Raw genomic sequence first — 17,081 nt, forward strand, 5'->3', positions numbered from 1 at the left:
AACACTTAACATTCTAACTTATTGAATGGCTTTGTAAACTAGTCAGGTTAATTTGGTCATAAAATATCAGAGAAAAAAGAAAAACAAGGGAAGCCAAATTACATTGAATTTTTATAGTAATGCTATATAGTAATCCCCCCATCCAGCAAAATCAGACTTCGTATACTTAACAATTTTCCTTTATCAACTACAGGGTTCAGCGTACAGTGTTCTTTAAATGTTATTTTCTGTGTCTGTCTCGTTTCAGAATTCCGTTTGCTGATTTTGATGATTTCATCCCACCAGCACCTTCCACTCAAGCTCCCAGACTGCCGCCCTTTGACGGAAACCTTTGGGGAAGAGACTATCCACAAGATCGTAAGTGTTAATTGACAACATATGTAGACATCCTAATTTCATAATATAAATGCTATTCCGTAAGTGTAAACTATTTACACAGATTTACATTCTGTTCATTAATTAAAAAAATAAGTGTACATAGTTTCCCATTCTATTTCACTAATCCATTTATAAATTGTATTTGCAATCTGTTTCCATTCATCCGTTCGTCTGTCCATCTTGCACTGAATTAAATATATATTTTCTTATTTGTTCTTTGACATATAGGTAGATAGTAAACTGTTTTTAGTGACTGTACTTTTATTCTTATCTCTTTAAAGTCACACAGATATATTTATTTTCAGTACGCTCCAGTGCATTTCATTTACATATCACCAAATTACAACAAATGTCATCTCAAAGTACTTTACAAAAGATTCTATGGTCAATTTGGTCCAATCATTTAGACAGATCCAAAGTCATTTGCAAACATTCCAGTTTAATACATTAAAACAATGGTGTAAAGTTCAGTTTATTATTTAAATTGGTAAATGGTTTTCTAAATGAAACCCAGCTAGCTTTACACCAGTCACTATCACTGAATGTACATTTGCAACATTTGAACAATCAGTTTCATTTGCTCATATGTAGTCCTCCATACCAATATGCATGTAGTGACAGTAAAAAGGAAAACTACCCTATAGCAGGAGGAAACCTGTTACGTACCGTATGTACATCTGACTTAACCAGAACACATGTTAACAGTAGGTCTCAACAGGGCGGTGTGGTCCAAACATCTAAACAAATCTAATTAAGCAATATACTGCAAAAATTAAATCCAAGTAATGTTTCTGATTCTGTTTGGAGCTTTCTAATGTATACTCCTATCTGTCTGTAGGGCAGAGCAGACAGATGGAGACCTATGTTGATGACTTATTTGATTCTGTGCTAGACCAAGGACCTGCGGTTAGTGACGTCTTCACTCTTTCTTCCTAATTAGCTGAAGCCAAGCTTATAATGTGTTTATTGTGGCACACGCAAGCTCACTCAGTCCTGCTACATGTTAACTCTTTGTATTATTTAGGTTTCCCTGCCACTCTGCTCCTCCTCATTTGTGATATATATTTTTTTTTTTTAGAGTTTCTGCCCTGTTACAACTTTAACATTAAAACATTAAGCTGAATGTGTTCTTGTGTAGGAAATGGATAGAGTAGCCATGTTAAACCGCAGGATGAGAGGAAAAGGGGGGATTGGACCAATGCAACCTGGGATGTTTGGAGGTGGTAAAGTATTTTTTTTGTAATTACACATCGCACAGACTATCTGCATCATAATAAATGTATACAATTCATTAGATACTATGAAATGTCCATTTTTCAATTTGTAGTCAATATTTAAGGCATGTCTTAATGTATGTGCTTACTCAAATGAGTGAGTTTGCATGAAAGATTATTTTACATCATAATTATGTTGTATTATTTGGGATTAAATTTTGAATTAAAATTGATAAAACTTTCTTGGCCAAAAATATAAGATTGATTTGTTGACAGAGCAGCTTTTAAACTATATAGTCAAGATAGGCCAACTAAAAGAATGAAGACTAGAAAATCAATGAGGAGACAGATTGAGGATTGATCAATTGACTAATAGAATTCATCATTGAAAATGGAAATAACTTTTTATTAAGAGAATTGTAGTTATTTTACATTGAGTTTGAGATAAATGTTGCTAAATGAGAAATGGATACTTTGTTTTTCAGGGATGCCTATGACAATGCCAACCTATCCCATGGGTAAGTGAATAGGATGATATTGCTCTCTGATATATATTTTTTACCCATTATGTCGATACTGTATCATGAATAATTTGACTCAAAGTTTTTCTGAGGTATAGAGCCACAACACTCAGCTCCTTCATGGATTATGCATAAAATTGGAACCTGTTACGGCTACTCTGGCATGCTAACAAGCCCCCAAAAATCAAAAGGTGCCAGAGTAGTTTCCAGGAGGAGGTTTCTGACTCTTCCATAACCAAAAGCACTCACGGAGAGTTTTCTGGTTGAAAAATATGAGCTTTCTTTAAGAACAGAAATATTCTCCGAGTTGACTTTCAAAAGATGTAAATATAAACTTTATTTGGCGGTAGAGAAACTGTTTCACTCTTCACTCCTTAACCAAACAATCAGAACAACCTCAGCTGCTGCTTCTGCTTGTTAATCAGAGCAGGAGGCTGACTGACAAGGAGGAGGGTCTAAGCACAAAAAGTAAATAAATAAATAACAATAGATCTACCATTCACATAAATTTAGATCTGTAACATTAATACATTAGCAAAAATAAATTAATCTAATTCTATATAGGCTCCAACAGAACCATAAACTGATCTTTAATAGGACCAAACTGGCAGCAAACCATTGATTCAATTTCATCCATCTTTCATAGACTGTTTTCCTTGTTCTGCAGTCTCATAAATAAATTCCTGCATTACCATTTTTTTGGTAAAACACAGTTATTAATGGAACAATATTTCTTATCATAGTAAACAACCACTTCTTAAAATGCTGACTGTCTTTTTGCACTGGTACTTTGCTGATGAGCTCAAATTCTTTGCCAAACACCAAAACATAGACACATCTATTCAGAAAGGAAAAAGTTTACCAATAGCGAAGATATAAAATAGAATACAAACTAGAATATTATTATGTTATTCCTCTCAGAAAGTAAAGTAACAAAATAAGGAAGTAAAATATTAACAACATTGGCAAGGTTTAGCAAGCAAAGCAATATTTTTAGTTGAAATTGTGAAAGAAATATTAGAAGGACATGCATATTGCTGATTGGACAATTTAATATCCAAAATTTTCAGACTTTCAGATTGATATATTTAAACCATTTCTTTTCCACGGTTTAATGAACATTAAACTGTTATTTTTTTTATAGCTTAAAAAAACTTTTAAATTTTGCCCTGATTGTGTGTCAAGTGACATAGTATAAATCACTTGTTTTGCTACATTTAATTGTCATCTACCTTCTGTATCACAGGAAAACTTAAAAGCAGCATGTTATTTTTAATATGAATATTAGTTTTTTCCTGCAGACCATCCTTTTCTCATTGTATGAACTTTATTAAAATAAAATGTCTGAAAAGATCTTTGTTTTCTCCCTCACTTTCTATATTAATGCACACTGTCTTTTAGTTGCACCAGTAAACCCTGCAGTTCCCAGTTATGGTCCAGCTGCCATGATGCCAAATATGCCAGGTAAACTGTTCTATACTTGAACTGAATTGGATTAAATATACTTTATTAATCCCAGAGGGAATGTGAATTTCCTTCTGGAAATTTACATTCCAGTACAACCCATCCAAAGAAAAAAATACAAACAAATATTACAGACATAATAAGACTGGGGCTGCAGCCATAGAGGTGCTATCCTTTTAATTAGATCAGAAACATAAAAAAATGAAGTTTTTTGAGGAAAAAACTTGCACTCTGTCTCAGGAGTAAGGGTGTGTGAGGTTGCAAAAAAAATAAATAAATAAAATCCTGTGTAAAAAAAAAAAAAAAAGAAGAAGCAGTATGTAGATGCAAGAGTGGAGCCAGCGAAGGCAGTGAGTTTGAGGGGTGTGTGTTTCTAACCATGAAGAATGGTTGCAGAAGCTGGCTCTTGGGACGTGGAATGTCACATCAGAAATCCTGTTATCGAAAATCCAAATAAGCACAAATCTTTCACATCCTCAATGGACAAAATGGGCAGACACAGTATCTTCCACTTCCCCAAAAAAATCCACAATGTATCTGCCCTCTTTCCCATCAGGGAAAGAGGGCTCTCCTTTGCCCAATCTTTTAGTCAAGAAAATTTGATCAATTTGAAGTTTGTGTTGGTTGATCCTGAATTAATATTTTAAGCCTTTTTGAATAATCAGTTGTAATATGTATCCCCTTGTTAATGAAAATTATTCTTTCACAGCTTTAATGATGCCTCAGGCTCCCACTATGAGTGACCCCATGCAGATGGCAGCAACTCAGCAAGCTCTTATCAACCAACAGGCCTTACTCATGGTGACTTCCATTGGAGTTTTTTAATCAAGATAAACTACAATTTATTTGTTCTATGTTCTTACTTTGGATTGTCAATCTTCTCATTTCAGGCCCAGCAGATGACCTTGCAGGCAATGACTTTGTCTCAGCAGCAGGCTGAAGAACGGCAGAAGAAGGAACAGCAAGTTAAAAAGGAGAAACAAAGAGATGAGAAAAATAAACAGTTCAGACACGAGTCATCACTCCGCTCCAGAGATCGCCAGCACTCACCTTCCTCTCGAAGTCCCTCACCCCGACGGTCAAAGCTCAAAGCATCTGCTCGAAAACAAGCCTCCAAGCAATCGGAATCTGAGGTATTTCTAACTGATCCTGTTTGTATTTTTCTACATCCATCTTGACAAGTTAATTAAAAGATCCACAGTAAAATTGTGGACTGTCCATTTATAGACATTCTTGTCAAATAGGTTATACTAGAGATTTTGTAGTTTACTTTAAAGGTGCTTATAACAACAAAATATGGAAAGTCAGAGAATCTGTCAATGCAACAATATACATTTTAATAAAACTAAGGAGTTTTGGAAGTCAACTAGACATGCCAACAGAGTGAAAAGATAAAATCTTTCTTATACATTTTATTTTTAATATGCCCTGATCTTTTTTCCTTGTGACTAAGAATAATGACCCATGAAACTATAATTTCTTCAGTTGTAAAGTGACACCATCCTGTCCATTTGCTTTCATAGCCAGAAGAAAATGTAGAGCTGGCAGAGCCAGATGACCTACAATCTTTCAGAGAAAAGAGGGATTTCTTCCAAAATATTGGTGAATAGACTTAAATCACCTTTTTTCAGGCTACGTCAAGGTTCAGTGAAGAAGTTTTTTCTTTTGCCCTCTCTAGATGGTAAATCAAAACGGGGAAAAAGAAACTCAAAGCGACAATCAGCTCCTCCTGATCCACCCAGACAAAGTCAGCAAACACGTCCTCCACCAAGCCCCTCACCCCCACCTCCACCACCAAAGCCTAATGGTAAGGAAATTATAAAGATGTTTAAATATTAACTGTGGGACATTTTAAGTTATTTTGAGTTGTCACTGAAAGTGGTGTACACATTTGAAGAGGATAGCTCCTGGTACACTGTACACTCTAATTAGTTCACCTTACTTAAAAAAATTATGCAAACTCATTGCCTCAAAAAGTTAAGCAAAGTAAGTGTCATAATGTGGTGTGGCAGACCCAAAAGCAGCAAAAGATGCGGTTTTGAAAATTTAATGTATAAAATCAGAGTGGCAGTGGCAGAGTCTTGTAACATAATGTTCAATCTCCTTGCATTTTTGGCCAAAAGAACCTCTCTCTGGTCAATGAGATCATTCTGTCTGCTCCTAAATGACCCATTTCTTCATGGAGTTGCTGATAAATCTGTGCCTTCAGCTTAGCAGGAATTTTTTTTTTCCATTCTTTTCTCCGAAGAGTTTTTTGCGGCGCTAGTGGCTCGTATTTTTGCGACAGTAGGCAGGCAGGAAGGAGGGCGAGGAGAGGGGGGAAGACAATTTAATGAATTGTCTATTAGACTAAAGTTTGAGCTTTGGCTGGGCCACTCTGAAGCATTTATATTACTGCAAGGTGAAGGACATGAGTTGCTCAAATGAAAAGAAATATGCATAGATGATTTGAAGAGTTTGAAAGCCTTGGTAGAAGACTTTTTTGATATGATTTTTACCTCTATTTGACGTTCACATTACTGAAAGGTCGAAACACCATCAAAAGTAAAATATGGACTTCAAAGTATGTCTGGTTTCCAGCAGCTTCCAGCCTCTGCTATGTTTTAACAAAGTTTTTAGAAGTGTTTGTGTCATTTTCTTATTTCCCACAGTAAAGCGTCCTCCCAGATCTCCAAAGGAGGAACCAGAACCCCCTAAAGAACCTGCTCCCGGACCGGCCACAAAGCTCCAGCCTGAACCAACCTCCAACATCAGGGAAATCATTAAACAGTTCAACAGTCGACCACAACCAGAACCCAAGCCATTTGAGCCTGTCAGGTCAGTGTCAGTAGTATTTTGTGTTCTCCCAAATTTGAAATGGCATTCAGATCATACCATACCAAATTTAGACCTCTTTAAAAGCACTTTAAAAAGAATACCTATTATTTTTCATTGTTGAAAATTCAGAGAGGGAATGTGTGCTTTCATGTATGATTTAAAAAACTGAAGGAGTTTGTCTTATGAGCAGACACAGCTTGTTCTAGTTTGGGCCCGGAATTGAAAATACTTGAGCATTTCTGAATTTCCTCTGTGATTTAGGAACCACAGACCTCTGGTCAGCTAACCTGAAGGAATGAGATGGAATATAGGGGTTCAGCAGGCTGGAAAAATATCCTTGTGCATAACTATTATGAAGCCCAGAAGCAAATAAGAGAACTTTAAAATAATGTCTGTGCAAGGCTGTTGGTTGATTTAATACTATTATTATTACTCTCGAGTGCAAAATAAATGTTTTAAAAAGCAAAACAACAACAACAAACAAGGTTGTATGTAGACTACTTATTGCAATGGAGAATTGTCCTTCCACTGAAGCAGCAGTTTATAGTTGACACCTCTAAGTTCCATTTGAAACAAAATTTTATCTTTTACAATGTTTGGAATATAAAAATTTGGAAAACTGAAATGTTTGGTTTGAGACATATTTCTACATTTCAAGTTTACAAAGTTAAGCATAGCGATTAATCATGATTAATACGACAAGAAATTCTGGTATCACTGGTTTTCCATTCAACCTTTCTATAAGCATTGGCAAAGATCATGACATTGTCTTCAGACTTGCAGTTAAAAATATATCAGTTCTTCAAAACCTGTTTTTGTACAATGTGTGGTGATGTTGTGAACAGCACGTTGATTTTAGAAAGCTTGCACACGCTTTTCTGACTTTGGTTGGTCTCTATGTTCCAGATGAAAGACATAGCAAAAGCATATAAACATGTGGTACAGTTGCACAACACAGCCAGGGTTGAGTGAGGCACACAATACTCTGGATCAGGCTCTTCACCACCTCCAATACAATACATGTGTGTTTAGTGAGAAATTTAAAATTGAAGTTGTAATGCATTGTTTTTGAAAAAAATTATATTCAGACATGTTTGTTACATTGAATATTCATACTGTGAAATGTCTACAAGTAGTAGTTTAGAAAGTTTTGCTAAAGAGCTAGTTATTGGAACTGCAAGAATTGTTACGACCCATGTTTATGTCAACATTCAGAGGGAATGAGCTAATGTTAAATTATCACTTGAGCAAACCTTTTGGAATTTTTTTGAAAATGTAACATATTAAACCGTCAGTGCAAGTCAAAGTTGGCATTAAATAGATTTCCTGTGAAACTTTTTGACTATTAAATTTCCACAAAAAAAATTATAGAAATGCAAATATTTTTAAACCAGGGACCATCCCAAATTACCCCCAAATTAGTGATCTGGGTTCTCTGCTTAAGAAGGATTTTTCAAATATTTCTTGATGTGTACTACATATTATCTGTATGGATTTTTTTTGTTGTTGTTGTTATGTATCTTTCAGACCTCCTGGCAGAACATTTATTAAGAAGAGTGACCCAAAAGAGGAAGCTCTAGCTAAACTCAGAAACAAAGCACCAGTGCCACAACCAAAGGTAAGAAGGGGCAGGGCATGGTAGCTGTAACTCCAAAAAACAACTGCTTGTTAGATTTATTTATGTTTTGTTGTTGTAATGCTTTTTTTTTTCAATTTTTACACAGAAACAATGGTCTTCTCCACCCCCACCTCCTCCCCCATCCACCAGTGGTCAGAGGGTGATATCTAACAACATGAGGCAGAAGCAGCGTCCATTGGAGGAGCTTTTTGGCTCCCAGCGCTCACAGCATCACCCCCCTCTTCCTCCTGACTCCCCGCCTCCTCCTGCAGAGCAAGCGCCTGTCCTTGTGAACATCCCAGACCCTCCACCCATGACTGCTCCATCTCTCTGTGGGTGATTCAGATTGGAATATGGTTCAGGTTTACAACCATAATATGTGAAATTGCTGCTACTTGTTTCACTTTATTCAATCTATTTTGGTAAATTACCAACATTAAATATAGAAAACAAAAACAATACTTCTTTACGAACCCATACTTTACCAAAACAGTAAGACGCTTGTCAAACTTGTGCTTGACAAACTGTTAAACTTTGTCAAGCACAAAGTTTAACAGTGCTTGACAAAGCACTGTTACAAGGCCTTTACATGGTCTAAAGGCCTTGTAATACTTTATATTACAAGGCCTTTAGACCACTTTGTACTTATTTGTTGTCTGTCCAGATATGATGTCAGATGATGAGGGAAATCAATCCCAGCTTCACCATTTTTCTGCTGGGGTTTACTTCTCCCACTTCAACATGCCAGGAAAACTTTTCCTGCGAAAAGAAGTAAGACACACACATGAACACCCCTCACCTCAACACCCCTACACACACATCCTTGTACTTCTATACAAACTGAGGACTTTATATTGACTTCCATTCATTTTAGCAGCTGGTAAAATGAAAATAGCTAACCCAGCTCACACCATACCTCTGAATTGAACTAGTAGAGCTCAGTAGAACTTCAAAAAAGTGAGAACCGGTGAAGCTCCTCACTTTCCACAAATGACCTCACTTTGTTGTGCATGTGCAACAGCGCAAACTTAGATGTCACACTGAATCTTGAACGTATACTACACATTTGTTATATTTGTCATTTTCAACCATAAATTCTGATAAATTAATCTTGACAGTTGTATTACTTATCACTGCTCAGTGATTGAAGGTCCTTTGCTTTGATCAGTTTTGTATATATAAAAATATTTAGAGAATACAATAAAAAGCAACTGCTACAACAGCTTTCAAGGATAATATTATTAGTTTATTTAAATTTTTGAAGAGTAAAAAAAGATGGCCTACTACTTTGGTTCCTTCTTGTTTTGGAGCTCTATTGATGATTCTCAATTTGTAAGCCATTATCTCCAAATCAATTAAACCAGCAGTCCTGAATTCAAGAAGTTTTGCATTCTTTGCTCCTCAATTTCATTCACCAAATAGATTTTTCCTTTTATGATTGTCTCTGTTACTCTCTTGCAGATATTGTGCTTATTATGTAAATGGTAAACTATTTGTTTAAATTAAAATTATGTAAATTCTACAAAACAATGGCAAGTCTGCCTGTTTAATAACACCCAATTTATGAGAAAATCTGAAAAATGATCCCCATTAAATAACCTCTCATTTCATCTGCAGGTGTTTTATCCAAGAGAACTCTTCAACAAGCCTTATGTCCTTAACCTATTGTGTGAACAGGTAGTTGTTTGATCAGCCCTTTTTATACATCTAACTTTCCATTCAATGTCAAATTAGAAAATCTAGATCAGATTTTATAACTTTTGCTGGGTGTTTTTTTTGTTTTTCAGATCATGAGAGACACCTACTCTGACAGCTGTGTGAGAATTGATAGTGAAGAAAGAAGGAAAATGAAAGACCTTCTTGGTGAGAATTCTTTGGACTATGTCAAGAAGCAACATAGAGCCTTACCTTCTAAAAGTTTGCGCATATAAAAACAGGCAAAACTTGATACCATGTGCAAAAATGATCTACAAACAACACAAAAACAGAATATACAAAAATTTGATGGTCATGAGAAAGTGCAAAATAATGGGAGGAGGATATGCAGATGTAATGACTCACCACCCAAAACCAATTTATTATACAAGAACCAGACTGCAGGTGGTGTTCTTGCATCTATATTTACAAATAAGTAATATGCCTTATTTCCAGATTATCACATAAGGATTGGAGGTAAGATTGGGCTGGCGAGTCGAGCGCCAGTCGGTGGCTTTTATCGAACCCCCATTCTCTGAACTTGTCAAACCCAAAACTCAAACAGACAACTCTTAGCGGTGGATCACTCGGCTCGTGCGTCGATGAAGAACGCAGCTAGCTGCGAGAACTAATGTGATTTGCATAGTTGGAGAGCATGCTCTGCTGGAGAGTCAGGGGAGTTAAAAACAACTGTTTATAGCTTTATTTTGATTGATCTTTAAATATTTTTACTGTTTACCATGTTGTATGCTAATTTAAATTAAATGCATTTATTATTATTATTTCTTCTCCTGCATAATGACTTTTTACTTCATTTTTCTCTTTTGGCCACTCTGCTCTCCAACACTCTCCATAATGACAGCCAGTGGCATTGCACTTGCATGGTCAATCTTTGTAGAACACCTGCAACACCTCCACTTACTACGCATTATTTCTTTTTCTCATGAAATTGACTTCATTATTTTGAATATTTGTAGATCAGGCCCATAGTATTTTTTGTTCCCATTATCTACCAATTTTCAAGAACTGTGTTCTAGAATTAGCATAGGTTTAAATGCAAGAGTTCCTTGAAAATTTTGCGTTGAGTCTTTAGATAACAATATTTTATTGAAATATATTATTAGCAATATTATTAGCTATTTTTTTTCTTTTTCCTGAGACAAAGAACTTGTTTTCAGGGGACATGACACCCTTTGGTGAGAGTGTGAGTTTCATCATTTATCATGCTAGAAAACACTTCCATTATTGAGTTTCTGAGTGAGGTTTTGATATGTTTCTGCAAGATTTCCACATGATGCCTTTGTATATACTCAGTCACGTAGATCATTTCTTTGACAATAGGATTGACAAAGAGTGTCAGGCAGACAGATTGACAGATTTTATTTAAACCATCACGGTTACATTCATGTGTCACAGTTGCAAAGAATAAAATGACATATGTCAATAGACACAATGAAAAACAATCAAATCCCAAAGAAAAACAGTCTAAAATGTAGAATAACGTAAAGCTATATATCATGCATATTTTTTTTCTTAAAGAAGCTGTGATATTGCACTAAAATATGTATAAAAATAACTGAAGAAACAATGGCATTACACAATGACAATACATCGTGTTCCAAATTATTATGCAAATTGGATTTAAGTATCGTAAAGATAAAATTTTTTGTAATTAATTTCAGAGAGCTGGGTTGATTAGTTTGTCTGGTAAGCTCAATTAAAGGAAATCTACTTAAGAAGGATGTTCCACATTATTAAGCAAGCCACAGGTTTCAAGCAATATGGGAAAGACAAAGGAACTCTCCCCTGACGAGAATAGTCAGATAGTGTAGTGCCGTATGACAAGATATGAAAACATTAGATATTTAACAAAAACTGAAGCGATATGGTACTGTGAAGAGATTTGTGGCTGATTCAGAATAAAGATGGGTTTGTACAGATAAAGGGATAATGAGGAAAGTTTCTGTTAGACAAATTCATTGGATTAGGAGAGCACCTGTTAAAATGCCCTTACAAAGCAGCAAACAATTATTTGAAGCTGCTGGTGCATCTGGAACCTCAAGGTGGAGGATCCTCCAGAGCAGGTGTCTCAAACTCCAGTCCTCGAGGGCCACTGTCCTGCAGTTTTTAGATGTGCTACAGGTACAAAATGCTGGAATGAAATGGCTTAATTACCTCCTCCTTGTGTCGATCAGTTCTCCAGAGCCTTGCTAATGACCTAATTATTCTATTCATGTGTGGGGTAGCAGAGGCACATCTAAAAATTGCAGGACAGCCGCCCTTGAGGAATGGTGTTTGACACCCCTGCTCCAGAGGCTTGTGGTGCATGAACCTACTATTGGGCCCCTAACCAGAGCTCACAAGCAGAAATAATGGCAGTGGGCCCAGCCGTACATGAAGATTAATTTTCAAACAGACTTGTTCACTGATGACTGCTGTGCAACCCTGGATGGTCCAGATGGACAGAGTAGTGGATTGGTGGTGGATGGCCACCACGTCCCAACACAGCTGTGACATCATCAAGGAGGTGGTGGAGTCATGCTTTGGGCCAAATCATGGGGAGAGAGAGAGCTGGTCGGCCCCTTCAGAGTCCCTGAAGGTGTGAAAATGACCTCAGCAAAGTATATGGACTTTCTGACTAATCACTTTCTTTCATGGTTCAAAAACAGGTAACCTTCCTTAGCAAAAATCATCTTCATACATGACAATGAATGCTGTAAGGAATACCACTGTGTCATTGGCTGCTATGGGCATAAAAGGGGAGAAACCCATGGTGTGGTCACCATCCTCCTCTGACCTCAACCCTATTGAGAACCTTTGAAGTTTCCTCGAGCAGAGGATCTGAGGGTGGAATGCAGTTCATATCAAAACAGCTCTGGGAAGGTATTCTGACATCCTACAAAGAAATTCAAGCAGAAACTTTCCACAAACTCACAAGTTCAATGGATCAAGAATTGTTCAGGTGATATCAAAGAAGGGGTTCTATGTTAACATGGAACTTGGTCTGTTAAGATGTTTTTGATTGAAATAGCTTTTGATTTTATTACATATGACCACTTAATCCTGTACACTCAAAGAATGACTGTTTGCAATTCTTTATAATCCAGAAAATGTTTAGAAAATCTGCTGTGCATAATAATTTGGAACAGTGCATTTTGAGTTTTTTAATTTTGAAAAAAATATTATTCTCATGGGGAGCTTTGTTCAGTAAAATTTGATTTATAATGTAATAGTTCGTGACTTGAAAATTATACTGACCATCATTTGCATTGACCATTTAAGAAAATCTCAGAAAATATCACTTGCATAATAATTTGGAACACGGTGTAAGTACATGGACGAGAGATAATAGAGGGAGTAGTACAGATGTTTCAACAATTTATTAGTTGTAGGTGCTATGCAATCTGACTGCACTTAGTGTGAATGACCTACAGTGTCTTTCCTACCAACACTGTAGGAAGCTCAGTCTGCTGCTGAAGGAGCTGCCTAGGACCCTCACAGTCTTTTAAATAGGGAGTGAGAGGAATTAATCATAATTGCTTTCAGCTTAGTTGATGTCCTCTTCTCACCCACCTTCTCAATGGAGTCCAGAGCAGTTCCAAACTGAGACAACCCTTCTGATTACCTTAAGTCTCTTGCTGTCCCTCTCTCAGCTCCCACCAGCCCAGTAGACCACAGCATTGAGGATCACTGAAGCCACCACACTATCATAGAACCTTCTTAATAGTGTCCTCTGACACCAAATGACCTCAGGTTTCTCATAAAGTCTTTATGGAAAACTAGGCAAATGTCTGGTTCACTTTTATTTAAGACTGTTGTAATTTACATGATTTCTTAAAATGTTATTATTATTGTATCATATATAATGCTTCCACCCTCTTCTCCACAGTTGGCAGAGAGTTTTGAGGTTTTTCCAAGCTTAATACTTTTTTACCCTCTAATATAACAACGCTTCACTTAACTTTTCCAATATCTTTGTGCCTTTATAGCAAATTTCAATGTGGGAACAAACATAAGCACCATTCAGGATGACAGCATGAAGAAGAGAATCATTATTGCCGCTCGAGATAACTGGAAGAACTATTTTAGTCGACTCTACCCTGTAACGGTAAGCTTAGAGAAAAAGGAATGTGTTACATTTGTTTTGTCCATTTTTGTTATTCAGTTTTGTTTTGTTTTATATTGCTCTACTTGACAAATTTAATCTCAATGCAAATTAAAAGAAAAACAGATTAAATTAATTTTCCAATAATAGAAATATACAGCAAATTTAACTCATACTAATATGATCATACATGCAGATTAGTTTCCATGACACACAGTCCAGTCAGATATTTTATGTTCCCTAAGACAATTTGATGTACATTATAATGTCAAATGATCAAACATTATCTATGTAAGGAAGCTACATAGACAATGTAGCTTTTTATATTAGGAAGCTACATTCAGCTACTGCTGAGTTCCCTCAGCAGGAGGGAACTTTCTTGCTCCCTTCTGCTGAGCAAGAAAACAGTGAGAGTGGATAAATTGCATGGTACCATACCACTCCAACTGAGTTTAGTAATATCATAGTTATAACGCCATTTGCATCTCTTTTCAAAGCTTTTCAGCTTAGAAAATATTTTGACAATAATTACAAAATTTCAGTTGACTGTCTTTTTTTTAAAAAAATATTGGCTTTCAGAAATGCAGACAGGAGCTGGGAGCATGGAGAATTTTCTTTGATGATAAAATTGAAAACTTACAAAAATCACAGGGAACGCAGGGACCCAGAGCAGATCAAAAACAGGAACCAGGAAGAAAGAGCAGGCAAGGGTTTGCAAAAGTTGTAACAGAAATGTCTCAGCAGCTCTCCATGGTAACTTTCAAAAGACCCTCCACATTGACCTTACTTTATTGTACGGCAATAAAATTTGGTACACTTCTACAACTCCCCAAGACCTACAGAAAATGCCCCTGCACCCAAACTTTACACCAAACAGGAAGTCAGCCATCTTGGATTCCAATTTTCACATTATTTTGGTGATTTATAGCCTCCACATTTGATCCAACTCCTCCAGCAGATTTTGATTGATCAGTTTGAAAGCCTGGACAGTTTGCTCACAAAGCACGGGGCATTAAAAGTTATCAAAATGGTGAGTTTTTGAGTATGTTGAAGAGGCATGGCCAGACCCAGACATTTTGCTATGAAACACAAAAGGTCGCTGAGACAACAAACCTCCACATCCAGTCTTCTATAATACTCAATAGTCAAATCATGACATTGCCTAACCAACCCTCCATGACAGCCAGAAATGTAATGTTTTACTTTGAAAGGTCCATATCTGACCTAAACAACATCTACTGTCTTACCTGTCTTCTTGCTTCAGAAAACAGATAACAAATTGGTCTCATTCTAAAGCACAAAAACTTTTCGCTGGAGGGCGAATTCCGACATCATGTTTACATTATATTTGGCTATAAATTCCACAGATTTCAACCAGTCTGCACTCCATTCGATACCTCTCTTCCCCCCAACAGGAATGCTGTCCAATATTTGATGACTGTGGTCTAATCCTTCCACCACACTCCTTAGAATTCTAAAAAAAAATCTAAAAAATTACCCCCAAACCATGCTTTGGCCAACAATCATCAAACTCTTTACAGATGTGTAACTTGTCAGGACCTGCAGAAATGTCTATCGGAGCCTTGGTCTAAACTTAACAGGTAGTTAGCTATTTTGGATCAAAGCAACACAGATACACACACGTCGTATCTGTGCAAACTCCTCTGACAACTTCTGATATTCAGACTTTACAGCTACTCAATACAGTCTTGAGGCAGGTCAATTGCTCCCCAAAAATAATACTTTATTTTATTAATAACTTTACTTTATTAATAACTTGAGTAGTTATTAATAAAATAAGATCTCATTATCCATTAGACATGACATACTGTATAGCAACCACTAAAAAATATGATTTCTTTTTTTTTTTTTACATGCAGCCACAAAATGGAGATGCTCAGGTTTTGGGTGTTTCTCACCGAGGGATCCGTCTATTGAAGGTGGTGAAAGCATCAGGCATCAATCCTAAGCATCTCAAACTGCTCAAAAGTTACAGGTATGTATATTAGCCAAAAATAGTCTTTATCTGACAATCTTCTTTTAAATATAGAAATAACTTCTGAAAATCCTATGCTTTTCCAACTTAAACTAAAACAGGGTTGATTTGGAAGCCATCACTTCCAGATTAGAGTTCTGACATTGACATAGTAATTAAGTAGCTTAAAAATGTGACAAATAGTCATCTTGTCTGCTATTGCCTTTATTTGTTTGAATTTTAACTCTAATTAAAACTTAACATACAATGCCACTCACTGTCATAACTGTTTCTGGCCCAGAATAATATTTTATATGAATATAGTTTTGCAGAGGTGCTGTCTGTTAACTTTGAGGAAGCAGACAAAGTAAAACTGGAGCTTAAAACGGAAAACTTAGTGCTGCAGTCAACCAGAGCTCCTCAGATCACTGCCATGATTGACGTTTTCCTCAAGGAACTCATCAAGGTGATTCATTTTTTTTGGTAATTTTTAAAAAATCTTATACTTCCTTTAAAATTGTTAGTTTATCTCGGCTAAATCTCCCTTTCATCTTATCCCATTTTAGATTTTAACTATCTTCATACATCTCTCTTTAACATCTTTTTCATTTTTCTTAAGGACTCGGGCCATATGGTTGCTCTAAAGAGTTTTGTGACGGATGACAAGACGCTTCTGAGCTTCAGTAAGGGGGATATTATCAAACTGCTGAAAATGGAAGGCCTTCAGGCTGGTGAGATCATTAGTTCAATGGTAGTCATAATTGCATATTTACTGTATATTTAATATTAAATATGCTAAGTATTAATTTTTTCTACCAGCATATCCCACCCATGCAGTTAATATTCTATTATTTTAATGTTAACCTACTCTGAATGTTGCACTAGGTTGGGAGTTTGGGAGTACCGGTGGGCGTTCTGGTCTTTTTCCAAAGGACATCACCCAGCCATGTGCAGCCCCAGATTACCACTGGCTCCATCTAGATCGAAGAGATGACAGGAGGAAAAGCATGAGAAATGTTAAGCCAGCCAGTTCATTCAATGGCCCTTCACCAGTCCCCATCCGCAGACACATACCCGACAATCGTTCTGTGCAATCTAGTCGGGAGGTCATGAATCCATCTTTAGTACAGGGTTTAAAACACTCTTTTGCTCAAAGCTCACAAAAAGGTTCCAATCATGAACTAGAGATCTTTTCTCCTATGACTGACTTTGCTACCAAGTATTTTAGGTAAGTAAAAATTCCACATTAATCTTGTACATGTTAGTATGTTTGTTTAACAGAGCAAGGCTAATG

General features: G+C 36.4%; 1 protein-coding gene across 1 annotated transcript in view; it reads left to right on the top strand.

Annotated features, from left to right (window-relative positions):
* Positions 1-17,081, top strand: part of myo15b (myosin XVB) — a 38,003-nt gene that overhangs the window by 8,824 nt on the left and 12,098 nt on the right. Inside the window, exons 10-29 of the mRNA XM_044101974.1 lie at positions 248-357; positions 1,217-1,284; positions 1,517-1,598; positions 2,078-2,110; positions 3,515-3,577; positions 4,287-4,378; positions 4,468-4,710; positions 5,101-5,179; positions 5,256-5,384; positions 6,229-6,394; positions 7,922-8,012; positions 8,119-8,344; positions 8,677-8,783; positions 9,630-9,689; positions 9,800-9,875; positions 13,697-13,815; positions 15,693-15,808; positions 16,112-16,253; positions 16,407-16,518; positions 16,673-17,015. Coding sequence (XP_043957909.1) covers positions 248-357; positions 1,217-1,284; positions 1,517-1,598; positions 2,078-2,110; positions 3,515-3,577; positions 4,287-4,378; positions 4,468-4,710; positions 5,101-5,179; positions 5,256-5,384; positions 6,229-6,394; positions 7,922-8,012; positions 8,119-8,344; positions 8,677-8,783; positions 9,630-9,689; positions 9,800-9,875; positions 13,697-13,815; positions 15,693-15,808; positions 16,112-16,253; positions 16,407-16,518; positions 16,673-17,015 — 2,457 coding nt within the window. The remainder of the gene's footprint in view (positions 1-247; positions 358-1,216; positions 1,285-1,516; positions 1,599-2,077; positions 2,111-3,514; positions 3,578-4,286; positions 4,379-4,467; positions 4,711-5,100; positions 5,180-5,255; positions 5,385-6,228; positions 6,395-7,921; positions 8,013-8,118; positions 8,345-8,676; positions 8,784-9,629; positions 9,690-9,799; positions 9,876-13,696; positions 13,816-15,692; positions 15,809-16,111; positions 16,254-16,406; positions 16,519-16,672; positions 17,016-17,081) is intronic.

The sequence above is a fragment of the Gambusia affinis genome, linkage group LG20 (assembly GCF_019740435.1).
Source record: "Gambusia affinis linkage group LG20, SWU_Gaff_1.0, whole genome shotgun sequence".
Classification (NCBI taxonomy): domain Eukaryota; kingdom Metazoa; phylum Chordata; class Actinopteri; order Cyprinodontiformes; family Poeciliidae; genus Gambusia; species Gambusia affinis.